Here is a 25,946-nt window from a genome sequence, read left to right on the forward strand (position 1 = left end):
GGCAATATGGAACGCTAAAAGCTACCAGTTTATTATGATTCATCTTAGTTGCGAAGTTGAAATATCGCAGTAGCATTAAAAGAGAAATGAGTTACAGACATAGAGAACGGGTCGCCAAGGGGGAGGGGAGGTGGGAGAGGGATGGATTGGGAGTTTGGGATTAGCAGATGCAAACTGTTGTATAGAGAATGGATAAACAAGGTCCTACTGTATAGCACAGGGAATTGTATTCAGTGTCCTGTGATAAACCGTAATAGGAAAGGATATGAAAACGAATGTATATGTATAACTGAATCACTTTGCTATGCAGCAGAAGTTAACACATGGTAAATCAACTATACTTCAGTAAAATAAATTTAAAAAGAAGTGAATTAGATTGTCACAATGTCATCCAAAATATAAATAAAATAAAATAATTTTCCCTTAAGCAATTTAAAAGCAGGAGGGCTTAATCGCATAGCAGTATTGACCCACAGCACTTAAAACGAACAGAACGTGCAGGTCTCACTTTAGTTTTGATTTTATTATTACTCTCTTTAGTGCACTGTTGCACACAGCCAGCCTGTACAGCTACCAATAGGACCCGGGCCTCACCAAAGCCGACGGGCTCTGCAGGATGCACGCGTATCTACAACCCGCCCCCTGAGAAAGAAAGTCCGGCCCGGGCCACTCCGAGTGTGCGGAGACCCGCTGAGAGAGGGAAAGTAACCGGAGTCGGCTGGCTGGGCGGCCCCGCCCCCTCCCACGAGTTTCGCTGGGTGTCCGGCCCCGCCCCTTCTTTTATTCCGAGCGCGCAGCCTGGAGCTGGAACTTTGTAACCCGAGCGCGCTCGCCCTGCGTTCCTCCCCGCCCCGGTGCAGCCCGCGAGGGAGGCGCAGGAGGTGGGACCTGCGGGCGGGAAGACTCCGGACGCCGGCGCGCGAGGAGCGGGGACCCGGGAGAGCTCGCAGCCCAGAGGAGGAGCTGGAGGGGGAGCGGAGCGCGCGGCCCGAGAACCGGAGGCAGCGGTCCCGGCCGGAGGCGCAGAGGGGCGGCGGGGAGCAGCAGGGCCGGGAGAGTCCCGCTCGGAGCCGAGGCCGGGGGATCTGGGTTCACGGCCCCGAGGCTCGGCAGCTGCCGTCGCCCAGGAGCAGCAGCTGTGCCCGGGGTCCCGGCCGCGGCGGCCGCGGGAGGAGGAGCTGCAGCTGGACGGTGGCAGCTGGAGGAGGGGCCGCGCCGCCCGGGCTGAGCCGCGCTGGGATGTCCCGCTGACCGCGGCAGTCATGCAGCTTTGACGGGGCGCTCGGGCGCGGAGACCAGCCGCGGGGCGCGCCCTCCCGGGAAGGGGCAACGGGCGCGGGCAGCAGGACTTTACCGCCGACTCCAGCCCCGCTGGGTGCCCAGTCATCCACCATGGAGCCCGTGACCAAGTGGAGCCCCAAACAAGTGGTGGACTGGACTAGAGGTGAGCGAGCCTGGGGGGGCCCGGCGTCTCCGACCCCGGGCATCGGCTGGCGGGGAGCTGGGGTAGGGGGTGCTCAGCCCTTCCTGCAGGCGAGAAGCGTTGAGAACGCAGCGCGGTGACAATGCAAACTTCATCCCAGTGGCTTGTGCGCCCCTAGCTCTTGTGCCTGCTTTCGGGGGTGCGAGTGGTGGTGGCAAGACGAGGAGAGGCCCGTCTTTAAACCTGAGGCGGAGTAGGGGTGGCATCTGATGGAGGATGGGGGTCGGGGGTGCGGATCTCGGACGCGGGGCGCCCTCCCTGCCCTTCCCGGCGCCCCGGCTGCCTGTCCCGGAGCGCAGAGGCACAAGGCGCCTTTGTGTGGGTGACTCCCCTCGGACGTCGTCAACGCCGCCTGCCCAGAGCAGTTCGCAGGCGTGACGAGGCGGTTGGACAGGTAAAGGGAGACCCCGGCGGCTCGGCGAGCCTGTTTTTGTCGGAGAGGGAGAGAGGGCAGCGCAAGAACCAACACTGAGGCATTCGCGCCGGCGACGAGCCTTGAGCCAGACTCCCCGGGACTCGGCGACTTTCGCTCCGGGAAGGCGCCAGTACCCCCGGTGGCGCCGCATTTTTAGGCCATATTTAAACCCGGGAAAGAAGAAGTCTAACTGTTTGGAACCTTTCCCCTGAGTTATGCCGTCATTTGGAATGAGGAAAAGCATGGGGTTGGTTGGACAGGCAGCGGGTGCTGGAGCAGGGGTGGGTGGAAGCTTGGACCCTGAGCTGTCACGGTTACTTTTAAGTACCTGCCAAGATTTCGAGGGAGAAGTGACGGAGGTTCCTCAAGCCTCTTTGAACCCTTCCAAGAGCACAAGCCCTCCAAGAACAGCTAGTGTTTTAATGGGTTCCTCACCCCCCTCCCAGCTCAGCACCTCTCTGTTTCAAGTTACTATTTTTTTTTTTTTTTTTTTACTTTCTTCTATCTGCTCTTCCAGGTGAGAGGAATGGTGTCCTTTCTCAATAATAATAACTAGAATTGTATAGCGCTTTACGGTTTGCTAAGAGCTCTCTCTCTGTTATTGCCCTTGGTCTTCAGTAAGCCTGAGAGGTAGGTAACACTGGTAAGATCAGGTTGTCTTTCTAACTGTCTCACCCATGGCTGCGGCATCACAAACACTGGTCATCTCTGCATCTCATTGCTCATGCCTGCGTAGTACACACAGACCACGTGGAATGGGATGTCCCAGATGTATGGGAGGCATGGCACCTGTCAGCGGGGCATGTCTGACCATTTCCTGCTCCTTTGGGAGAAGGGGCAGGGTACATCGCTCCTGAGAAGAGGTTTGCCCAGGGACCAAAATTTCCTGGGCTCTTATTTAAAACAAACATGAAAACACCAAGTACTTGTACACTGAGTAACGTGTAAACAGCAATGTCACAGCTTGATACGAAACATAAACTTAAAAAAGCTATGAAGACCCAGATCCTATTTTGAAATGGGGTGTGTTCCCCCATTCAAGATACTACTAGGTCCCCTGTCTAGCGACTTGCCCAGTCTGAGTTGGTTGATCTGTTTTACCAGTGTATCCATCATAGAAGCAAACTAAGAAACTGATGACTTCAGCGGTTTTTGACCTCAAGAGCTGCTTTGTCCAAAATGGTAACCAGACCACAAGTGGCTCTTGGGCCCTTGAAATATGGCTGGTCCAAATTGCCATGTGCTGTAAGTGTAAAATACACACTCATGTGAAAAACAGCATATAAACTATCTCATTGCTAGATTTTTATACTTATTACATGTTGAAATGATAATATTTTAATATATTGGGTTAAATAAAGTTTATTACTAAAATTAACTTCACCTATTTATTTTTACCTTCTGAAAGGTGGCTCCGAAAAATTTTAAAATTACACAGGCGGCTGACTTTTGCAGCTCACATTATATTTGTACTGGACAGTACTGCTCCTGAGTAAAAGAAAGGGTTACAATTTATCACTCTTTGGCTTTTCTGAGCTGCTGCCAGCCTAGTTGATAAGGTACAACCAGAAAGCCGGTAACAGGCAAACAGGGAGATTATAGAGTGAGATCTTCACACCCTCAAGATTTGTGTCTTTTTTTTTTTTTTTTTGGTCCCTCTTGGGATTGGGAGAAGAGAAGCATAAATTCACATCCTGTTATGTTTGTTTAGCATTTAAGTCAGAGCAGATTAAACTGTTTTTGGTATCCCGTGCCTTGACATTGTGACTTAGTTGAGATTACTTTCACCCAGGGAAAGTTTTCTACTGACCTGAAAGAGGAATTATGGGTGCTTCAGTATCTTGGTGTCTGGAGCATTGGATACTGATTAGGTTAAATACCTGTGGATAGTACATGGCAACTTTATACAAAATTCATGTGCCCTTTTGGACCCTTAAGTACAGCCTCATAGAATGACCTGGATACTTTTTGTGTTAGAATCTAGAGAAGATAAAAGGAGGAAGTGTGTGGTGAACTCTTAGACGAGAGGCTACATTCTCCCAAATTGGGTAACACATTACTTGAATATTTCTCATAGTCATGATGTGAAAATATTGACTTTTTCATGAACTATTGGCTTATGCAAACTTGTTTGCTGATAGAACTATTTTTAGCTGTCTTTGCTAACCTCCCTGCCCAACCCCCATTTTATAAATACATCCTACTGATAAGTAGCTCTTCTTGTAGATTGCCACTCTTGGCATCGCGTGAGTGTGGCAGTGGTGATCGTGACCACTGTAGAAAGCCTTAGACTTAAAACTGTCTAAATCCGGCCACAATTTCCAACTTGCTCTCATGTTGATGTTGTTAGGCAGATGCATATATTAGGAAAAAGGTTGCTGTCTACAGAATGAAGTAATTCATCTGGCTTTTATTAGTAGTAGTATTTTATTATTATTATAATTTTTATTTGTATTAATCACTAGCTCTGTCAACACCAGTGTTATAATATTAGTAGATCCTCAGTGCGTGTTAGCGCAGGTCTAAGCATTGTACATTTCAGTGAGCTAAGCATTAGCTCATTTCAATGCGTAAACACGCTTTGAGGTAGGAACTATCATTCCCACTTTGTACTTGAGCACACCGCGGCACAGGAAGGTTAAGTACTCTGACCAGCGTCACACAGCCACGAAGTGACAGAGCACCGTTTGACCCCAGACAGTTTGGCTTCATTTCCTTCCATCTTCTTGGGAGGTTCTTCCCAGGGTCACCCCCAGAGGACGCTCAGCGCCTTCACCACGTTGATGAATAGACCATCAGGATCCCTGTGATGACTTACAGATCACGCGTTAGTGGAGGAGAGTCCTTCGCTATATGTGTGTCTTATTCTCCCTATTCCATATATGTCAGGAAAGTTATTTGTTAATCAAATTAATTCATAGTTTGATGACACCTTGCCTTCCAAATGATTTGGTGAAGGCTTTTGCAAAGCAGATGAACTTGTATCAGGCAAGAATAGGGTCAGCTGCATAAAACAGAAAACCCAGTTTTTGGTGGACTCTCCAAATGTGAGTTTTGATTTTTCCTTGGAAAAGAAGTCTGGAAATAGGGAATTCAGGATCGTGTGGGGTTTCCGTGGCGCCATCAGGACTCCAGGCTCCTTCTGTCATCGTGTTCAGCCATTCTGAGCAGGGGGCTGAACCCTTTATACCAAACGCCTCAGTGCAGGGTGGGTGCTCCACCAGCAGGATCATATTCTTGTTCCAGGCTGGAGAAAGGAGACCCAGAGGAGACAAAACACTGGTGGTAGCCAAGTCTTCCCCTTCAAAGAGCTCTCCTAGAGGTTCCATCAAATGACTTGGCTCACATCGTAGTTGCTACAACTGTCACGTGATTACCTCATGCTACAAGGGAAGCTGGTCACTGTAGTTTTTTTTCAAAGTTTCGTACACTGTGGCCTTGAAAAAAATTTGGAGTTTATTCAGTAAGGAAGAGGGGGAGAATAGATATTGGTAGGCAGCCAGTAGTGTCTGACATACGGTAATTTACGTGTCCTGATACTCATAGATCAGCTCACAAAGTAGGACACGTGTCACAATTTCCCACTTCCCTCAAGCCCATGGGTCCGCCTTATTTTAGAAATAGTGTTGTATTTTCATCCCTGTTACTTTTTCTTAGGTCAGAACCTTAAGCTGATTATGAGGTCTTCGTCTCTAAGCCTGATTTTTTTTTTCTTGTTATATTTAATATGCTCATTTCATTTACAAAGATGTTTCATTGACAACAGTTAATTGCAACTTTATGGTAAAGAATTAAATTAAAAAATTCACATCTGGAGTTCCTTGTAATAATGGGAAAAGTTGGAAAGAGTCTGGCTTAAAGCCAAATCATTCTAAGCTTGATTTAAATATTAGAAGTTGCATCGTAAGATGCCGCGTCCCAAGTTGTGTTTCTGCTTTCAGGCCATTGGGGGAGTGTCTTCAGCAAGGAGGAACGGTTACTGATTTGTCCCTGCAGCCCCTTCCGTCCAGCCCTTGGTCATTGATCGGTCTGCGACGCACAGTCTCGAAATAAGTGTGTTTGTTGTTGGGGGAGCACATCTATAAAACCAGCTTTAGTCCCAGAACAGAAGTATCTCTGGCCACCTTCTGGTGCTGCCAGTGTGGTTAATGTTTCCCCATCACCAACCAAGAGGAAAGGGAGCTTTCTTGTTTGAGGTCTGAGCGTGTGCTCGGGACATCTGCTCATTCTCTATATCTGGCCTTGGGCACTGCTTTTCTTTTGATGTGTCTGTAACATGTGGCAGGTCAGCAGTTTTAAAGTGTCTCACTATCTGGTCACAGAGGAGCTGGAGTTCTCACGTTAACTGTAGAGATCTTGTTCGTGGCTGGTCAAAGGCCAGTTCTTTTTGTCATTCTGATTCCAGTTAGGTTGTCCTTCCTTTAGCCACTAGGGTCGCTGAAAAAGGGAGGTCGTTTCTTTTGGCAGTTGTAGGTCCACCATTTGGCTATAGGTCAAGAACTCTTTTCTTCATTCCAATTTCTTGCCAGTTCTATCTCCTGGACTCCAGCCACAGAGTTTTCTTAATCATAATAATAGAAAAACATTCATTGAGGTATTTATTATGTATCAGACACTGGGCTAAGCGCTTTATTTAGACTCCCTCATTTACTCCTCAGAAAACCCGGGTGAGGTGTGCAAACAATTATTAGCCCGTATTAAAGGCGAAGAAACTAAAGCAGAGACAGGGAGTCTCTGGTCTCGCGCTGATAGGCAGTGGTGCGCTTAAACGCTCTCCTCTCCTCCATCACTTCATCGCTCCCGTGGCTTGTACCAGGCATTGGAACTTAAAGGTGAGAGTGTGGGCTCTGGAATCAGTCTCTGGCTTTGTATCCCGGTACCACCTCTGCCTGTGTGATCTTATGTAAGCTCTCAATAAATTACTACTTGTTTTTATTGCTTCCTCTCCTCTTTTATCCTATAGCTCCAGGACACAAATTATTCTCTCTGAGCCGCATGGTCTGTCATAAGGTTGATTCTTACCATTGAGGGACACCAGTCAGTGCCGTGGAGATTTCCCTACCGTTTGCCAACCACTCAGAGGACCCGGGGTGGGACTTGCAGCTAGTCAGGAAGGTTCTTGTTTTTGTTTTTGGTTTTTTGCTTTTTCTATGTTGATATTTTATTAAATTCTTTACATATTATACTCACAACAATACTATGGCATCCTCTGTGCAAAGTAAATTCTAGGTTTCTAGGTGCATCTAAAGCTTAATTATGAAGAGCAAACTTAAAAATATTAGAACAAGTATACAAAGGATTCTATTAATTCCTCGTAAGCAAATTTCTTTTAAAAATACTAAGAAGCAGAAATAATAAAAAGTGACGAGACATACCGATGCCCAACAAGTATATGAAAGGATGCTCAACATCACTAATCAGGGGAAGGTTCTTGGTGAGCTGAGTGGTAGATGCCTCTTGCCAATATCATGAGCCCTCTTGGGGCAAATAAGTTCAAACCGTATTTTCTCAACTTTTTTCTTATAGTCACTGGACTTCCAGTGAGCATGGCGTTAGGACTGGCTCTTGCTTTGGACTGTTGACCGCTCTGTGGCACCTGGTCCATGGCTAGTGGTACCCGCATCTCCCGGGAGCTTGTTGGAGATGCAGAAGCACAAGCCTGCTAACTCTGCATTCGAACAAGATCCCCTGGTGATCCAGGTGCACGTTGCAGCTTGAGAAGCTCTGCCCTAGCAGCCACTGCAAATGTGTTTTCGCACTTCACTGGTAGGTCCTGCTGTCTGATCTGACATGGGCTCCACCTGTTTTATTTAAGTTCCCTGGTGACGACACTTGACTTGGCCACTAATTAAAACAGAAAAGCAATCTTAGGGTGTGTGCTTATATTTATATATTTATAAGCACCACCTAGCGACAACATCAGGGGATTCTCTGTAAACTAAATGAGACATTTCCCTTGAGCTGTCTTCCATATTTCTTGGGATTTGAAGAGTTCTCATAACAATCCTTTTTTTTTTTTTTTTTAAGCCAAGTAGGAAGAAGGGAGTCATGGGGTGGTCAGTGGGCTTGTGTGGTTGAAGTGTGTTCTCAGGATCCTTAGGTGGACTTTGGAGGATGAGCTGGGCTTTTGGCCAGCCACATGGTCCTGTAGTCTGTGATTGCACCGGGTTTATCAAACTTAGATGATTTTGGGGGGAGATTTCATTGTTGCTGGAAAGTGACACTGAACGTCATTCAGGGCAGTTCTCAAAATTTGGAAGTACATGCTGTGCCGAGGCCGGGTGTCTGAGCTCTGTGTCGGTGGAGATTGGGAGGTGACCTGTCCTTGTTCAGGCCTCACCTGCACGCTTCCCTTTTGCGTCCACATCATTGTGGAGAGCTGCGGGCACCTCAGTTCTCTGTCTTGCTGTTTCTGTATCACTGCCTCGATGTTTGTTCATTCCTAGCCTGCTGTGTTCTAGCTCTGGGACATCCATGTTCTCACCTCCTTTTCCCTCTTTGCTCTCATTTTGTGAGGTTTCTGGTGTTTTCACCACTGGTGTAGCCATTAGCTAGGCTTTAAAGCAAGTTTTATTTACACAGGCTCTTCCATATTTGTTCTCATTTGATATTTTCACAAGCCCGAGAGGAGCACAGTGAAGGCCCAGTGAGGATAGAGGCTTTCAGACATGAAATGAGTTGTCCAAGGTCAGAAGGCCAGGAGTTGGGACCTGACTCCACAGGCTTCTGTCCTCTTGTTCTGTGCAGCCCCTGGTTCCTCCTCTGGTCAAGGTGTGCTTTTCGTTCTCTCTTCATCAAGTGTTGGGAGGGGCAACTTCAAAGAACTTTTGACTTTTGTGTTTCCTGATTATCCCTTCAGGGTTTACACTCATGGGCTGCATTCCTTTTCTTTCTCTTTTCTTTCTTTATTTTTTTAAATTACATAGCTTAAGCAGGGCCCTACGTATTCTGAAGCTGACCTTTTAGCATTTGAGACACTTCTTGCCAGTTATTTATTTTTATTGTAGTTTGTTGACTGTGTTGTATTGTTTCAGAATGCTACTCAGTAATGAATCATTTCTCTTTTTGACTCTCTTAATCTAATTTTTATTTTATCTTGAGTGTCATATGGCAGATTTTTTGTCTGGTACAATTAACATTTCTATTTGGTGGAATCACACCCATCCATCCATCCATTTAACTTTCTTAAATGATTTTTATGGCTTCATTTCCTGCTTGCCTTTGATTCTTCACAGCATTTTCATTTTAACTGCTGAGGGAGAGATTGGGCATGGCGAATAACACACAGGCTTTGGAATAAAATAGAGCTGGATTCATATTCTGTATTTTTTAAAAAAATTTTTATTGAGGTGTAGTTGCTTTACAACAGATTTTGTATTTGATACTAACCGATTTGAAAACTTAGTAAAGTATCTTAACTTCCCCAAGCCCACCTTAGGTTTCTCATTTGTGAAATGTGACTGATAACTGTTACTAACTGTTACTAACTGATAACTGTTACTAACTGATAACTGTTACTAACTGTTACTAACTGATAACTGTTACTAACTGATAACTGTTCTGTTTTTGTTAGAATTAAAAGAGGTAACGTAGGGAAAGCATTTTGCATAATGTACGGCATATAAATGTTGACAAACTCATTATTGATTAATTCATAATAACTCCAAGTTAATATGTAGTATAATTGGATTATTGTTGCTTAAATATTTAATGCTGCTGTGTCTGATAGTCACCTTTCACGTGTTTACTAATAATTTACGACAATTCCATCCTTCTCTGTATTGGTGGATAGGTGGTGAGTTAAATTAACTCTACTTTTTGTCTTCTCCTCGTTGTTTCCTTGGACACTTTTCCCTCACTTCCTTTGAGGACCTCGGGTGTCCTGGAGGAAGGTGACGCCATGGAAAGGTTTAGTAGTAGTTCTCTTGCAGACAGCTTCAGAGGAGCACTTTCCTTGATGACAAATTCCACCCTGTAGTAATGAGAGAGTTTCATTCATTCAACAAGTGATTACTGAGGACCTACTAAGTTCCAGGTGTTGTTCCAGGTGCTGGAAATCCAGCTGTGTTCTAGGTGCAGGGTTTCAGCTGGGTCCCTCCTTTAATATGGTAGATGTGGGGATGACAAACAACAATACCAAAACCACCACCACAACGAAGCAGATGAACAAGAAAATATTCGCTAGTGATAAGTGCTAAGAAGAAAGTAAAGCAGAGAGGTGAAGGAGAGTGGCCGGGTGGGAGACTTCTTTGGATGGTGTCATTGGGGAAGCCTCTCTGAGAAGATGACACTGGGTATGAATGACAAGAAGGAACCAGCCATTGGAAAATTAGGGGGAAGAGCACTGTAGGCAGAAGGCACAGCTAGTGCAAAGGCCCTGAGGTGCAGATGAGCTTGGAGTGTTTGAGGAAAGGAAGCGCAGTGGAGTCATGAGCAAGGACAGTGGGGCTGTGGTGGGTGGGGTGAGAGACACAGCTGTCAGATCATGGAGGGTCTTATAAGTCTTGGACAGGCATTTGCAACATTTTCTAATCATGAAAAGCAGGGGAGTGACATGATCTGATTTGGGTTATTGGGGCACAAATGAGTTTAGGGAGCCCAGATGGAAGGCATTGCAGTATTCTGGAGATGATGGTGTCTTGAACGAAGGTATTGGTGGTTCTAGCATTTGTGAAGCCAAGTTCTAGGTACAGTAGGTTCACTGATAGCTTCACAGCCAGATAATTTAAAAACTGTATTTGTGGGCTTCCCTGGTGGTGCAGTGGTTGAGAGTCCGCCTGCCAATGCAGGGTACACGGGTTCGTGCCCCGGTCCGGGAAGATCCCACATGCTGCGGAGCGGCTGGGTCCATGAGCCATGGCCGCTGAGCCTGTGCGTCCGGAGCCTGTGTTCCGCAACAGAAGAGGCCACAACAGTGAGAGGCCCACGTACCGCAAAAAAACAAAAAACTATATTTGAACTTGGGGTGTAGATTCATTTTTTTCTTTCTCTGCCAGGGTTAAGAGCTCTCCCTGCCCTTCCCTCATCCCGATTACTCTCTTGTCATTTGAAAGGCAGAGCACAGTCTGTCTTTCTGCATTCACATGCTTTGTTTACATCATTGTTCTCTTCTGGCACATTTTGCAGGGAGCTACAGTTTCTGAAGCTGTTTATTCATCTATGAATAGGGTTTTTGTGAAAGTGGACTTAGCCTAGTTTGTTTTCTTTGACATCAGATGGCTGATGGAACAGTTTTTAACCTGGGATCAGAAGGGCAGATGCAGTGTGTTTACTAGAGCAAAGCAGTTCCTTAGAATGCAGATCAGTAGTTGTCAAAATTAGAAAATTTTTTTATGAAAATGAAAAATAGTTGAGTCAAAGGAACTGGTCAATAGATCTAATTTAAAATATTTTGCTCCGCTGATAGACTGTCCTAATTTTACTTTGGAAAATAGAGTCACCATTTTTTGATTGAATAGATGGTATTTTGAGAAATTTCAACAGGTAGGAGTTGAACACATTCTTTTTTGTTTTTAAACACTCAGTGCATCACTTATCAACAGGGTAGGAGTGAGTGGGAGAGAATCGAAGGTTGGTAGGTTTATGTTAGAATAACCTAGAAACTTTACAACACACACCTCATGTCGCCCCCTATAGGGAGAGTATCTTTCAGACTTTTAGAGGAGAAACCCCTACGTGTCATCAATCAGAAAAGGCAGTGACTATGGTCATCTGAATCATGCTTTCCTGAGGAAAACCTTTTAGTGAAAAGAAACACTCTATTTCCTATTTTCAGAGATTTGCAGCAGAAGGGAAATTCAGTGCTTTTGGGTTTAGGAGTGGATGTGTGTGTACATGAGTGTGTGTGTGTGTGTGTGTGTGTGTGTGTGTGTGTGTGTTTATGTGTTTCTAACTTTAACCTGTGTTAACTGAACAGATTTTCATGTTCTCAGGGTAATTTTATATTACCGTGTCTTAGGGAGAATCAAGTCAAAAGTCTACCTGGAATATGACCTTTGAAACAGGAAAACTAGCTTAGTGTGTAGAGTGGAACAGATTTCACGAGGCACCATCTTAACATGGATTCCAACTGGAGTCTTAAACTAGCCATGAGCAGATGACAGAGCTGTGAGTAGCGTTTATGAAGATGGCTGTCTACACTAAAGCCTAAAATTGTTGGTAATAAGTGTTAAATAAAAAACACAAATACTGCTTGTGAGTAAGACAACTAAAGACAGATGGTATGAAGTGGTTTGGTTACAAGCCCCTAGGCCAAGTTGAAGAATCTCATCTAAAACTGATGTGTAAAGAAAGACTCTTTTTGGAGGTGGAGAAACTCTTTGTTCTTCTTATTTGGCGCCATGTAATCGGGATACTTAATGAGCACCTGTAAACCTATGACAATTGTCCCTGAGTCCTGATGTTTTTAAATGGAGATTTTCAAGAACCCCTTTCCCAGCCACATATATATGGCTCAACATCTTGTCACCGTTGTTCTTGAATTTCCTCTTTTTTTTTAGTGTTTGCAAAGCGTGATCTACTTTGTTTTAAACAAATATACACATTTAAAACCTAGATCCTGTTTTAATTTGTCAGTTTTGTAAAAACTTTTATTGAAGTATAGTTGATTTACAATGTCGTGTTTAATTTCTGCTGTACAGCAGAGGGACTCAGTTATACATATATGTTGATATATTCTTTTTCATGTTCTTTTCCATTATGGTTTATTGCAGGATATTGAATATAGTTCCTTGTGCTAGACGGTAGGACCTTGTTGTTTATCCATGGACCTTCCTTTTTCAACATTAGAGCTTAGACATGTAAATTCTCAGGCCCCATCCCAGACTCACAGAATCAGAAACTCTGGGGGTGGGATGCAAGAAGCTGTGGTCCCTCAGTGATTCTAGTGCTGACTGAAATTTGAGGACCACCAGTCTATACCACTCGTGTGGAGCCTAGAAAAATAAATAATGTATGTCAGACCATCCCCCATAATTCTTGTCTGCAGTTGGTTTTCAGCTAATACATAGTGATAGGGTAGGAAGGAGAACTTTTCTAGTAGGGACAGTTGTTGCACATTTGAAGTAGGTGCATTAATGCGCTGAGGTCTGTAAGTGTCCTTCCCACAGAGTGGGCAGGGAAGAGTTAAAAACCTTTGTCCCCATGGGCTCCTAGACGGCTGTGCCACTCCAGACCCAGGGGACCCTTTTGTTGTGTATCTCTGTGAGCGTTCAGCCCCAGGAAAACAGAATGAGGGGAATGTTTCACCCCTGAAGGGACCCGTTTAGGTTTTGTGTGGAATTTCCAGGCCTCGCTCTCATAGAAGAGTAGAATGTGACACCCCGTCCCCCGTTCCATTTTGAGGGAGAGTGGGTAGTTGTTCTCTTTCACGTAGCACTCAGGTTTTGGCTTTGAACAATGCATGCAGATGCAAAGGGAAATGAGAGGAAGAAAAAGCAGAAAAATGAAATACTCAGAGTGGCAAATATGCTGCAGTCCAAGGTGAAAAGCTCTTTGGTTTTAGTTCATGGACATCGAATCAGTGCAGATGGAGTTCGAGAGTTCCCCATTCCCCCTCCACCCCACCCCACCCTCTGCACAGTCAACAAAGGCCAAGAGAGTCCAAAATAAAAAAAGCTGCTACAGAAGTGAACATTGAGGACTGGGAATGGCCCTGAGACTTGCAACAAGAGTTGCAAACCTAGACGCCTACAGGGGCCAGGAGGCAATGTCAGAAATTGAAATGTAGGGGCAACTGAGACAGTAGGGAGTGGTGGAGACTGTGGCGAACCCAAAGATACATGGACTGCTCAGTTTCTGCTGACTATGGACCTACAGTTTCTAGAATCTTATGCTTCTTTGTTGTTGTTCTTGTTGTTTTCAGGTGAAGTTGGGTGTCTGTATTTCTCTGTGACATTTTCCAGTTTTTAGAAATCTGTCAGTTTTTTTTGGTATAGGCCAAGCATAACGTATCTGTGGACTAGCGTGTTGATTCCCACTGTGGACAGCTGTGGTCAGGTTTGTCTTAGTGAGAAACAGACATATGATATGTGAATACAAGTAGCCATAGAGCAACTCATTAATTATTTAGTAAATCTGTTTCTTAACCTATAATTTCATTTTGCTACTTAACTAATTACCTTATTTCTAAAATTGTAACATGTAACTCCCTGCAGGTATTGTTAAGCCAGAAATACCAATACCTTGTTGAACCCAGCAGGCCATTGAGTAGTTACTCTTCAGTGTAAAAGCAAGAATTTGGCTTTTTCTGAGTGAGTTTACTTTGCCACTCACTGGCTGTGTGGTATTGGTCCCTGACAGGAACTGTTTCTGTTTGTACAGAAAGATTCTATGTATAAAATAAAGCATATACCTTGGAAATAAGGTATGTGCTGCTAACTTCCGTGCTGGCTTGTGTGGTCCTGTTTGAAAGAGTAAGTTATCAGTTTACTCAAGGTCTTTCTATCTTCCTGGTGCTCTGAATTGGGAGACAAAACGAACAGGAAAAGCACTAGTTTTAATACTTAAACTGGAGTGGTACTGACCCCAGGATACAATCTGCAAAACTTCTCAATAAAAATCTCAGAACGTTGGGCTTCCCTGGTGGCGCAGTGGTTAAGAATCTGCCTGCCAATGCAGGAGACGCGGGTTCGAACCCCGGCCCTGGAAGATCCCACATGCCGCAGAGCGACTAAGCCCGCGAGCCACAACTACTGAGCCCACATGCCACAACTGCTGAGCCCACATGCCACACCTACTGAAGCCCACGAGCCACACCTACTGAAGCCTGTGTGCCTAGAGCCCATGCTCCGCAACAAGAGAAGCCATCGCAGCGAAGAGTAGCCCCTGCTCATTGCAACTAGAGAGCCCACGCTCAGCAATGAAGACCCAACGCAGCCAAAAATAAATAAATAAATAGATAAAGAAAGAAATAAATTAAAAAAAAATTTCAGAATGTTTTAACTTTTCAGCTTGTTTTGTAAGTGAACAGTCCATATACGTGTCTGTATTCGCATGCACACATATAAGTATACAGACTATATTTACATGTATATATATACACGCGTATATTCATTATGGATGATATTTTGTTAAACCTTCATGAGGTGTTTCTTTGAACCATTTATTCCCTTTAGAAACTTAAAATGAAAAAATATATAGATTTCCTTTTTAGTACCAGTTCCTCTGCTTCATGCTAGGAGCAAAAAGATGAATTAGATGTAAACAAGCCTGTCATGAAGAAGCACGCTCCTTGGTCGGGGAGGCAGCAGTTAGCAGGTGACATTTACTGAGATTTCTTACGTGCTCGGCCCTTGCTATGGCTTTTCGTGAATTATCTCGTTTGGTCCTCACAATACTTGTTTGACGGCAGCACTTTTATCATCTTCATTTCAGAGTGAAGGAGGCCAGGCCCTGATCCTTCTGAGGTTGTGTACACAGTAGATGGGGTTTGAGTCAAGAAACGTTTGATTCTAGAACCTGACCTTACCTGGCTGCTCTTGGGTAGGCACCGACGTAAGTTCGTCCTGATAATAAGTTTTGAGGGCAAGAGGAGAACACTGACGTTACTAACAGTATGGTCTGAATTGCTCTATTTAAATTTAACCTGTAATTTTACCACTCGATAAAAATAATTGTAGGGAATACGGTATCTATATTTTTTCTCTTTTTAATATTTGATAGGGTGACTGGAAAGGGAAGAAGAGGGATTTAAAAATATACTTAATAGGGATTATGCACTTTTGGATGGTCACTTAATGTTTTCAAGTTCTAGTTTTGCCTAAGTTAAATTTCCGAGGTTGGATGAATATGTACGTACAAAGACTAGAAGGAAATATATTACAATGGCAGCACTGGTTCTCTGTGGATGATGGGATTAGAGATGGCTTTTGTTCTCTTGTTTGTACATTCTAGGGTAATCAGATGATTTTTCTACTGTGTTCAGAGCCAGGGCTCCTTTCTGCTTGGCCTCATCCTTAGACTGCTGGGGACTCAGAAAGGCCATAAAGGGCCACATGGGAGAGAACGTGGGACTTACTTTCCTGTCTTTCTCTCCAGGATCTTGAACCCTTAAGTTTGGCAGCCTTAGCGGCTCTCTCTTACCTTGAAACTGCTAGCCCATCTTTAAAAAAATTTCCTTTTTACTCTTACGGGTTGGTTTGATATGTGTTAAGCCAGCACAGCCAGATGTGTCCAGCCTTGTTGCTTGAATGCAAGACGTAGGGTGTTGGCACTTAGATTTTAGTGGGCCTGAGAGTCACTCACTAATAAGGATCAAATGATTCCCGGCCCTAACTCCCCAGAGCCTGCTGCCGTAGGTGTGGGTGTAGGTGAGGCCCTGGGTGCTGGGTGCTTAGCAGGCAAACCGTGAATCTGTTTCAGGTGTTCTGTGGACCACAGTTTGAGAGCCACTGACTTTTAGGAAGTTGGTACTTAATTCAGTGGATAATGGAGAAATGATAGAGGGGTTTGAAAGGAGGTGTGTTGCTGGCAGAACTGTGGGGTGTAGGGAGGGCTTTGCAGGCAGGAGTGATTGGAATCTGAGAGATCAGCTCTGGGAGGCATTCGGGGTGGTCTCTTGGAGAGAGTTGAAGAGGCCTAAGTAAGAGCAGGGGCCTTGAGAGAGAGACAGAGACAGGAGAAGGGCTGCTGATAGAGTCACCACCCGTGAGTGTTCCGGAAGCCTTGGCGGGGTCTGCATGTGAGCGTGGAGAGAAGGGGACGTTCATGTCCACGGTTTGTGCCTCAGGGCCTTAGCATGGCAGTACCATTGCAGTGTGCTGAATTCCAGGAGGAGCTGCTTTGCAGCTTCGAGAGTGAGCACACCTTGCGGGTAGCAACCTCAAAAGGCGTTCTAGTTTGTAGAGGAGACATCTTGCATGGTACCAGCATCTTGCATGATTCAAATGCTTCAGAAAACACAGTGCCCTCTCTCACTGCAGCACTCTGATTGTCTCATGTTTTAATGAGGTGTAAATATCATGCAGCTTGGCACATGGAATGTGTTAAAATAGGAGAGTGTTAGCTGAAATTCAGGTCCTCCAACTTGAGTGTGAAATGATGCAATATACATGAATATGGCACGCTGAATGATTTCTGTACATCGCAGTCTAAGACATAGAACACATAGTGAAGTAGAGATTAGGGTCCTACAGGAAGCTTGTCAATGGAGATACAAAATCAGTGCTGATAAATGCATCGTAGAGTAGTCCCTGCAGTCTTGCCCAGTGCTTAGTGAGATCAGCAGTTCTGGCTGCAGTTGCTTTGTGGGATGGGGAGCTGTTTCCCTGAGATTAGTGCCTCCTTTGGGTCGTACCGGCTGGGAGAGAGCCAAGGGTGTGGAGGGCTCTTCCAGGGCGCGGCGCTCAAGGGGGTGGCAGGTCCGTCCTTCACAGGCATGATGGGGCCCGTTTTCTTGTTTGTCATTGGCCCATCCAACCCTTAGAAGTAGCTGTGATTTCTTCTGTGAGTTTCAGGTAAAGTGAACAGAGTCTTAATAGGATCAGCTATAAAACAATAGGTGATTTTTCTTATAACATCTCCCCGGTATTCTGCACAGCTGACGTTTCCATTAGAATTTGCTCATTTCTGGGACTTCCCTGGCGATCCAGTGGTTAAGACTCCTCGCTTCCACTGCAGGTTGGCATGGGTTCAGTCCCTGGTTGGGGAACTAAAATCTTGCATGCCGCACGGCGCGGCCAAAAGAAAACGGTTTTTTTGCTCATTTCTAGTCTATGATTTTTAAAGTAATCCTAACTGCACAGCCTGGTATTCTGAAATGATGCGCTTGTCTTTCACGTTAATTCGGGAAACGAAGTTTTGGATGAAGTAGTGCACCAGGTCACATTAGGAGAAATAGAACTAACCCTTTGCATTTAACTTGTCGCCTGTTAACTAGAGTGCCCTCTTAACTGACACTTCCACTAAGTCTGATGAAAGTAGCTAGTCACCATGCATTCATTCAGCAGTGCTTATTGAGTGCTGACCCTGTACCAGGAGCTGTTCCGAGAGAGCTGAGGATACAGCAGTGAATAGAAGAGACGGTAAGTAGTTCCTGTCTTCCCGGATCTGACATTCTAGTGGGGGTTGACACACAGTAAGTAAAACTCGTAGCATGTGGATTGTAGTACATGTTGCAGGCAAGGGCCGTAGGTGGATGCAGGAGGGAAGCGGGGATGCAGTGTTAACCGGGATGGCTGGGGGAAAGCTCTCAGCGAGCACTCAGCTAACAGACGGAGGGATGTTCTTGGCAGAGGGAACAGTAAGTGCAAATGCCCTGAGACAGGCCAGAGCCTGACACATGGAGGGAGCAGGGAGGCCAGCGTGGCTGGGACAGCGGGAGCCAAGGGCAGAGCGGCAGGAGATGAGATCACGGGACGGGTTGAGGCCAGATGGTGCAGAGCCTTAGAGACCGTTACGTATGTTTTGGCTTTAATTTGGTGTTTGGGGAGCCATTGGAGGCTTCGGAGCCAAGGAGTGATATCAGATTTACATTTTAAGATGACAGTGGTTGCTGTGTTGAGTAGACAGAAGTTAGCAAGGGTGGAATCAGGAAGCCAGTTAAGATACTGGGGCAATAACCATCTGAAAGATGACGCTTGGACCAGGTGGCAGCTGTGGTCACCATCACGAGAGGTGGCCATGTTCTGGGTGGTCCGAAAGGCCAGTGGGATTTACCAAGAGATCGGGTGGTGGTGTGAGAGGATACCCATGGCGTCTTTGGTCTGGGGAATTGGAAGGTTAGAGTTGCCGTCCGCAAAGAGCTGGAAGAGCGTGGGAGGAGACGGTGAAGGGGATATTTGGGTTCGAAACATCCGTGCTTGTTAGTTCGCCAAGTGAAGTAGAGATGTGTGTCTGCATTAATGGGGGAGTTTGGGACTAGATAGAAATTTGGTGGCCATTGGGGTATATACATGGTATTAAATGTCTGAGACTGGATGATATCACCCAATGAGTGGGCAGAGGGAGACAAGGAGAGAGAAGAAATCTAGGGCGTTCCCACCCTTACAAGTCTGGGGGTTGAGCAACCAGCAAGTTGCTGCCTGTAAGTACAGGAAATCTCGGGAAGGGTGGTGTCCTGGGGCCAGTGAGGAAAGTGCTCCCAGAAGGAAAGAGTGGTCAGCTGGGCCCAGTACTGCTGGTGGGCTAATAAGGGGAGACTGAGAATTGACCAGTGTATTTAGTGTGTGGAGGACATTGAACTTGAAAGTTAGTTTTGGTGGATTGATGGGCACAAACGTCTGAGTAGATCCAAGAGCAAATGGGAGAAGAGGCATCGATGTCCCGAGAGATCACGCTGTGTTAAAGCATCTTCCCGAATGAGCACAGCACAGTCTCAGCATGACTTAAGCACGGAATGCATTTTATGTGAATTCTTTAAAATCTGTAACCATCTTTTGGAATAGATGACTGTTTGGTAAAGTAGATGTTTGATGAATTGGGACATGTTCAGTCCTCCCTGAACTGGGTAACAGAACACCATAGATTATGCATTCTCTTACTTTAATACTAACAGAGCTATTCATTCATTGAATGACTATGTACTAGTGGCTTCTATAGAGAAGAGTTATTCCACAGAAACTCTCTCTCTACTCCAAGTTTTCCCACTTTTTTTTGAAATGAGAGTAAATGCCTCTCTGCCTGGGTTCTGTATTATTCCATAGTTTAACCATTTAGGCAGAAAAGATTTGTTATGGATGCCCCAAAACCTTGGGAGAATACCTTATTGCTTTTGATTTACCTTCATATATTGTAGGATTTATCTGAAATATTCTGAATGCCGTGAAATTTTGTACAAATAACGTCTATTACAGCCCAGAGGTGGAAGCCATTTGTTAGCAGGAAAATTGGTGCAAATAGAGATTAAATAACTTTAAATATAAGTCATCAAACATATATAGAGCACCTATCATGTGTAATGTCTCTACTAGGTGCGGTGAAGTGGACAGGGTCCCTGTCTTTGGCACCTTCCATTGAGTGGAGAACACAGACAAGCCCACAGGTATGTCAGCAGAAGAGTAATTCACTCAGAGTTTGAACAGGCACAGCACGGAGGGCTTCCTGGAGGAAGCCACATCCAAATCCAGACCTGCAGGATGAGCAGGGGGTGGCCAGGCCTAGAGGAGGGGAAAGAAAAGATTTGGGAGAAAACTGGGAGGCAAGAGAGATAAGGCATTTGCTCACAACTGAAAGAACTTGATTGTGCTGGGCCTGTCCTGAGGTCGGGTGGAGAGAGGTGAACCTGGAGGGGTGCTGTGTGGGAAGGTGGACTACATCACCAAGGCCCTGTTTATGCCTCTTAGTAGGTAGAGGCCAATGGAGGACTTTATGTTTTTTGTTTGTTTGTTTGTTTTTTGCGGTACGCGGGCCTCTCACTGCTGTGGCCTCTTCTGTTGCGGAGCACAGGCTCCGGACGCGCAGGCTCAGCGGCCATGGCTCACGGGCCCAGCCGCTCCGCGGCATGTGGGATCTTCCCGGACTGGGGCACGAACCCGTGTCCCCTGCATCGGCAGGCGGACTCTCAACCACTGCGCCACCAGGGAAGCCCGGACTTTATGTTTTTGAGTGGCCTTTCTTTGTGGAGGAAGTGCGTGTGTGTGTGTGTGTGTGTGTTTGTATACATATGTAATACATATATAAATATCTATATCTATTTACCTAGCTATCCTCACACACACATATAGAACTATACACATATGTATATGAATTTTTTCAGGCTCCTGAATGTTACTTGATTCAGGATTCTATTAGGGTGGCACCTGCCTTGCTGTTAAGGAACATGGCAGTCTACTGGGTTTTAGACCTGGGCCTTCTACTGTAGGGGAAGCCCCTGAATCTCAAGGAGAAAAACCAGTCAAAGGCTCTGTGCAAAACTTAACTTGACTTCCTGAGTATTTATTTCCTTTGATCTGTGAAATGTGAAATTGACTGGACTTTTATAGCATAAGGAAACATAAAACCTCTTCATTGAAAAAAGGAGGAACTACTAAAACATTGACTAGAGTGAAAAAAAGAGAGAGGAGTTTGGGCTGCCAGGCAGTGCAGGTGGGAGAGGGAGAAGGCGGTGAGGACCGGAGAGGAAAGGTGTCTGCAGAGGAGGCGGCTGCGGGAAGTGAGGGCTGAGGGGGTGTGGCCTGGAGGTCACGCCTGGAGCTGTGGGTGTCCTGTGTGTTAGCACCTGCCGTCTGCTGCCCGTGACTGATCAATGATTAACCATCGCTCCTAGCTCTGCATATAATGTAGTCTTTATATGTTCAGAGTCTTCACTCTAGTGGTTGAGCCAAAGCAACAGCAGAGCATTTGTAGGAATGTATGCCCTAGAAGTGGTCAGAAATAACATGCAAGCGTTTGTTTGTTTGTTTGTTTGTTTCTGACCACACCTGCGTGTGGGATCTTAGGTCCCCCATCAGGGATCGAGCCCTGCAGTGGATGCCCAGAGTTTTAATCACTGGACCACCAGGGAAGTCCCAATCCAAGTGTTTGGAAGTCTCCCCACTCTTGCCACCCCAGAAGGATGCTGGTGCATGTAAGAAACACTGCCCCCTACTCCCATTTCCACTTCTAGCTTGGTGCATGGTGTACCGAAATCTTAAAAATATGTACTCTGAGCATTTCAGACCCAGGCCCAGATGAATCTTACTGGCTCTACCGATCCAGAAACAGCTGCATGGGTCTTCATTGCTGAGGTCCTGGACTCTGGAAGAACGCACAGATTATACTTAAAACTAATGGGGCTAGATTATGATAGGATGAAAAAAACCTGAGGACCCACCTCTGCAGGGCGTGGCTGCCCTTTCTCTTGCTCTGCGTTGTTTCCCAGATTGTTGTGGGTGGTTGCCATTGCCACACCATTCCCAGGGTTAAACATATACTCAGTTCTGGGAAAGCTTCCACCTTCAACCGTCCACAGTGACAGTTCAGGGGAATGTGGTTTTAAAAATAATTTAACAAGGTAAATTTTTACTTTTTAGTAGTTACCGCTTAAAAAAACCAGGCAGTTTTTCTGCTTCTGTGTCCGCCTCGCTCCTTCCCCATGATTTCTGAGCGTGTGATCCCTTGGAGGATATTTATAGCTATTACTTTAATCAATTTAACACCTTTCTCTGTATATTTTAGCAATTTGAAATTCTGTTTGATAACATCTTCTTGCATCACTGAGGGTGTTTCTGTTTCTCCCTCATCTTTTTTAAAAAAAGCCCTAGAATGGATATCGCAAAAGTATTTGATTGACTACTGTATAGCATAGGAACTCTGCTTAATATTCCGTAATAACCTAAATGGGAAAAGAATTTGAAAAAGAATAGATACTTGTATATGTATAATTGAATCCACTTTGCTGTACACCTAAAACTAACACAACATTGTCAATCAACTCTACTCCAATATAAAATAATTAAAAAAATATCTTATTAAGGTAGCATGCCTATTGGTACCTTTTTCCTATTTTCTGATTTTAAAACTACCTTAATGTTAGATAAGATGTAATGTTCCAGCTCAGCTGTAGAAATTCCATCTCCTAAAATCATGTTCTAATGAATCAGGGAGAAAAGAAACATTTAAGACTAACTAATAACAACAACAACAAAAAAGTATAAATGCCTAGCAGCAACCTTGGGAATTCAGGGAGAATGCTGAGGACCTAAGAGAAAGCTATCTTATTAAATGTAGTTGTGGTAGACTTTCTGCAAGTGATGAGCGTCGTGAAATCAATCTCTTATAATGACTTAATTGTCACCAGAAGATCTAAAAACAGTTTTGTGGGTTAAGGTACGTAATTATCCTCCTTGGTGGTAACTATAATGACTATAATGTTCTAAAAACATTACAAGATTTTTTCTTATAAAAGCAGACTTCATATTATAGATCTTTTTATTATAATTGTTGGTTTTGTTTGCTTTTTATAGATCCAAAGATACAATATAATGAAAGTAACATATTGTTGCAGTGAGATGTAAGGAATAGAGTTGTTTTGTTTTGGTTTTTTTGTTCCATGCAGTTAACATTCTTTTTCTCTTTAAAAAAAACCCAAACAAACATTTTCATTCCAAAGCCCAGTGACAGGATTAACATTTGCACTTGAGGTGGTCAGGGATGGTGTCTGTTTATCTGCACAAATCAGGGCTCGTGCAATAAAGGCCTTTGGTCAGCACTTGATGGGGGAGAAAGTAAAACCTGGGAGTCTCCCTAACAAAGTTGGAATTAGTGTTTAAAAATCGTGGGTCTCAATAGAATGTGTCTACATTGGATGCCTGTAGTTAATTGCCTGCAACAGAGGAATAACTGTTTTAAGGATTTTGCCTGGAGAGAAAAGGTATTCACGTATCCATTCATAGTCTCTCTCTTTTCTGTCTGTTACGGTTGTCTAAATTTGTGTGTTTGTGTTTGGGCCATTCCTCATTCTAAAAACATCTGTGGCTGCTACGGTAGTACATGGTGGTTAAGACCAGGGCTGGCTGCTTACGTTTGGATCCTTTACCAGTCGCTTACTAGATGTGTGATGTTGGCCAATTTGTATGCATTGCTTAGTCAACTAGCTTATTTTTAAATTTGGGGTCATGCCGTTACTAAACTTTGAGGGTTTATGTTGAGGATTCAGTGAGATAATGCAGGTGAAGCAGTTACCACAATAAATGGTAAAATAAACTGTATAGCATATAGTAAGTGCTGAAAAAAACTCTAGCCGTTGTTTTGTTGCATCCATTACAGGGATATCCTGGGGAAAAATTTTCACATTTCTGACAGAATAGTTTCAAAGTGAACACATACGCTGCCTTTTACAGATGGTAAATTACAGCTCAGTGAGAAGAATGGTGAAGAGAAAGATTGGCTCACATACCCTTTGGGGAGTGTGTCGACATCACATGGCATTAAAAAGGGGAGGTGCCAATTATACCTCTTAAATTGTAAGATATGGATGACTTCTTAAATCTCTCTCCCTGGTTATTCCACTAACATAGTGTTCTGAGGCTTGACCGCTGCTAATAGTAATCTGTAGAATACAGTCACTAAAAGTCAGAGGGAAGGCTGTCGCCAAAGTCAGGCCCTTCAAGTTTGTATTTCCTGTTTTATCACAATTAATGTCCGCGGAGGCTTATTCCATTTCCTGCTTTGCTGTGGCATTCGATAACCGGTGGGTGTGACAGTAATCCCTGGGTGTGTCCCTGGTGTAGTGTGTGTTCCTCTGAGTAATCATCTTCTGTGATCAACTGGCCCATTAGCCCCCGATGGAAGGCAGTCTGTCTCACCAAGTCCAATTAAGGAAACCAGCCCGATTTCTTCTTGGGAGCCAAGAAGTTATTTCGTAAGATGTGCTCCTGTAAGCACTGTGGGAATAGCTGTCGGAATGGCGATTACTTCTGTTCTTTAGTCACCAGAGTTGATTCCCTCAGTTTCAAAACCTCAGAAAGTTGCAGACTTCTCAAAGGACTTTTATTTAGGGTTACACCTGCAAAGGGAGAAAGAATGGTCCCCACAGGTCTCAAAGAGGCACCTCTGCAGGTAGGCACCTGGAGTGATGTGGAGTCTGCCGTTAGTGCTAGAGCAGACCCGGGTTTATGGGCAAGACTCATCCCTGATGTTTCTTTGGGAGGCATAGGGAGTGAAAGAAAGAGCTTCAGAGTTTACCTGACTTGCTTATCTATAGATGGAGTACTTTTTGTAAGACGTCCTTGAGCTGAGGGAATAAGTGTTTTTATATTTTAGTCCATGTGTACCTGCTTCCGGAACAGGATTTCAGCCGTGTTGAATGTAGACAAATTGTCTTAAAACTAGATTAATCTCTATTAGCCCGAGAAGGCCCTTTCCCCCTTGAGAAACTGTCACATGATTTCTTCTCGATCAGTTTCCGACTTAATATACTTGCTTAATTAGTTTCTGTTTATTATTGCTTTAAAAATATGTGTTTGTAAGCTACCTATACTACTCCCCCCCTCCCTCCCGCATTACAGCTTCAGAACTCTGTGTAGAGAGATGCAATCCATTGTTAATGAATGAATGCACAGCATATTATAGATGCTATCCATTTTTAGCTTATACATTGAATTTTTAAAAAAGATTGTTTTTAAAATTGAAGTATAGTTGATTTACAATGTTGTGTTAGTTTCAGGTGTACAGCAAAGAGATTCAGTTTTATATACATATATATACATATATATATATATTCTTTTTCAGATTCTTTTCCCTTATAGGTTATTACAAAATAATGAGTATAGTTTCCTGTGCTATACAGTGTACACTGAATTTAAAAGTTGAAAAAAAAATCCACCGAAAATCCCATAAAGAGAGAGTTAGAAATCTGTGTTAATCGGCTGCACTGTCTTCCGGGGAACTGCAGTTTTGCTCTCGAAGAAAGCAGGGGTGATGACTCAAGCTAAAAATCCCCCATCCAGGGGCCTGAAGCAGTCAGGCTGGGAGCAGCCAGCAGGCCTGGGTGCCTAAATTACCATCTGTTTACAAGCCTTAAAGACCCAGGGATCACTGTCAGTGTCCTTTGCTGCTTAAAATTGCAACAGAGGACTTTGCCGCAATGAAGATATTAGCGATTTATTTTCATATTTTTTCTTCATTTTGTTTGGAGGAAGGTGTAGGGGAAAATCATATTAGGTTTGAGATAAGGGAGACCAGGAGGATCTTTCTAGTGAAGAACTATTACGTGTTTGGAAATGCTAAGATGTTCATCTTGTTTCGGTTTGTGAACTGGAAGACGGCCTGTGTATTGGGAAAATTGGGGTGTTTCTTGACTTCTATTGGGAAAGGCAAGGGCATTTTTCCTCGGGCTGTGGTTCCAACACTCTGATTTCCATGTTTTTTTCCCATCGCTGACTATCTAATCTTGAGTGTTGGTGATAACCGTAGGTCACGCAGCCCAAATACGTGTTCTTTTGAGTGAATAAATTGTTTCAGTTTAACGCTAAAGAAACTGTGGCCCAGAGAGTTCCACGGCTAAGATGGAATGGCAGGACCCAGACTGGAATGGAATTCTCCAGACTCGCGGTTCTGGATGTTTCTGATTATACTGTTTTCCCAGCCTTACCCGAATTGCCCTCTACCCCCAAATCCTATAAAACTTAT

General features: G+C 44.5%; 1 protein-coding gene across 3 annotated transcripts in view; it reads left to right on the forward strand.

The window, feature by feature from the left end:
- The first annotated feature begins 830 nt into the window (after nt 1-830).
- Nucleotides 831-25,946, forward strand: part of CNKSR3 (CNKSR family member 3) — a 101,121-nt gene continuing 76,005 nt past the window's right edge. The window contains exon 1 of one of the 3 annotated variants that reach the window (XM_060029738.2): nt 831-1,444. In XM_060029738.2, coding sequence (XP_059885721.1) covers nt 1,393-1,444 — 52 coding nt within the window. In that variant the 5' untranslated portion in view covers nt 831-1,392. The remainder of the gene's footprint in view (nt 1,445-25,946) is intronic. The other 2 variants (XM_060029735.2, XM_060029736.2) reach the window with 2 other exon arrangements.

Source organism: Delphinus delphis, chromosome 14 (assembly GCF_949987515.2).
Source record: "Delphinus delphis chromosome 14, mDelDel1.2, whole genome shotgun sequence".
In the NCBI taxonomy this organism is placed as follows: domain Eukaryota; kingdom Metazoa; phylum Chordata; class Mammalia; order Artiodactyla; family Delphinidae; genus Delphinus; species Delphinus delphis.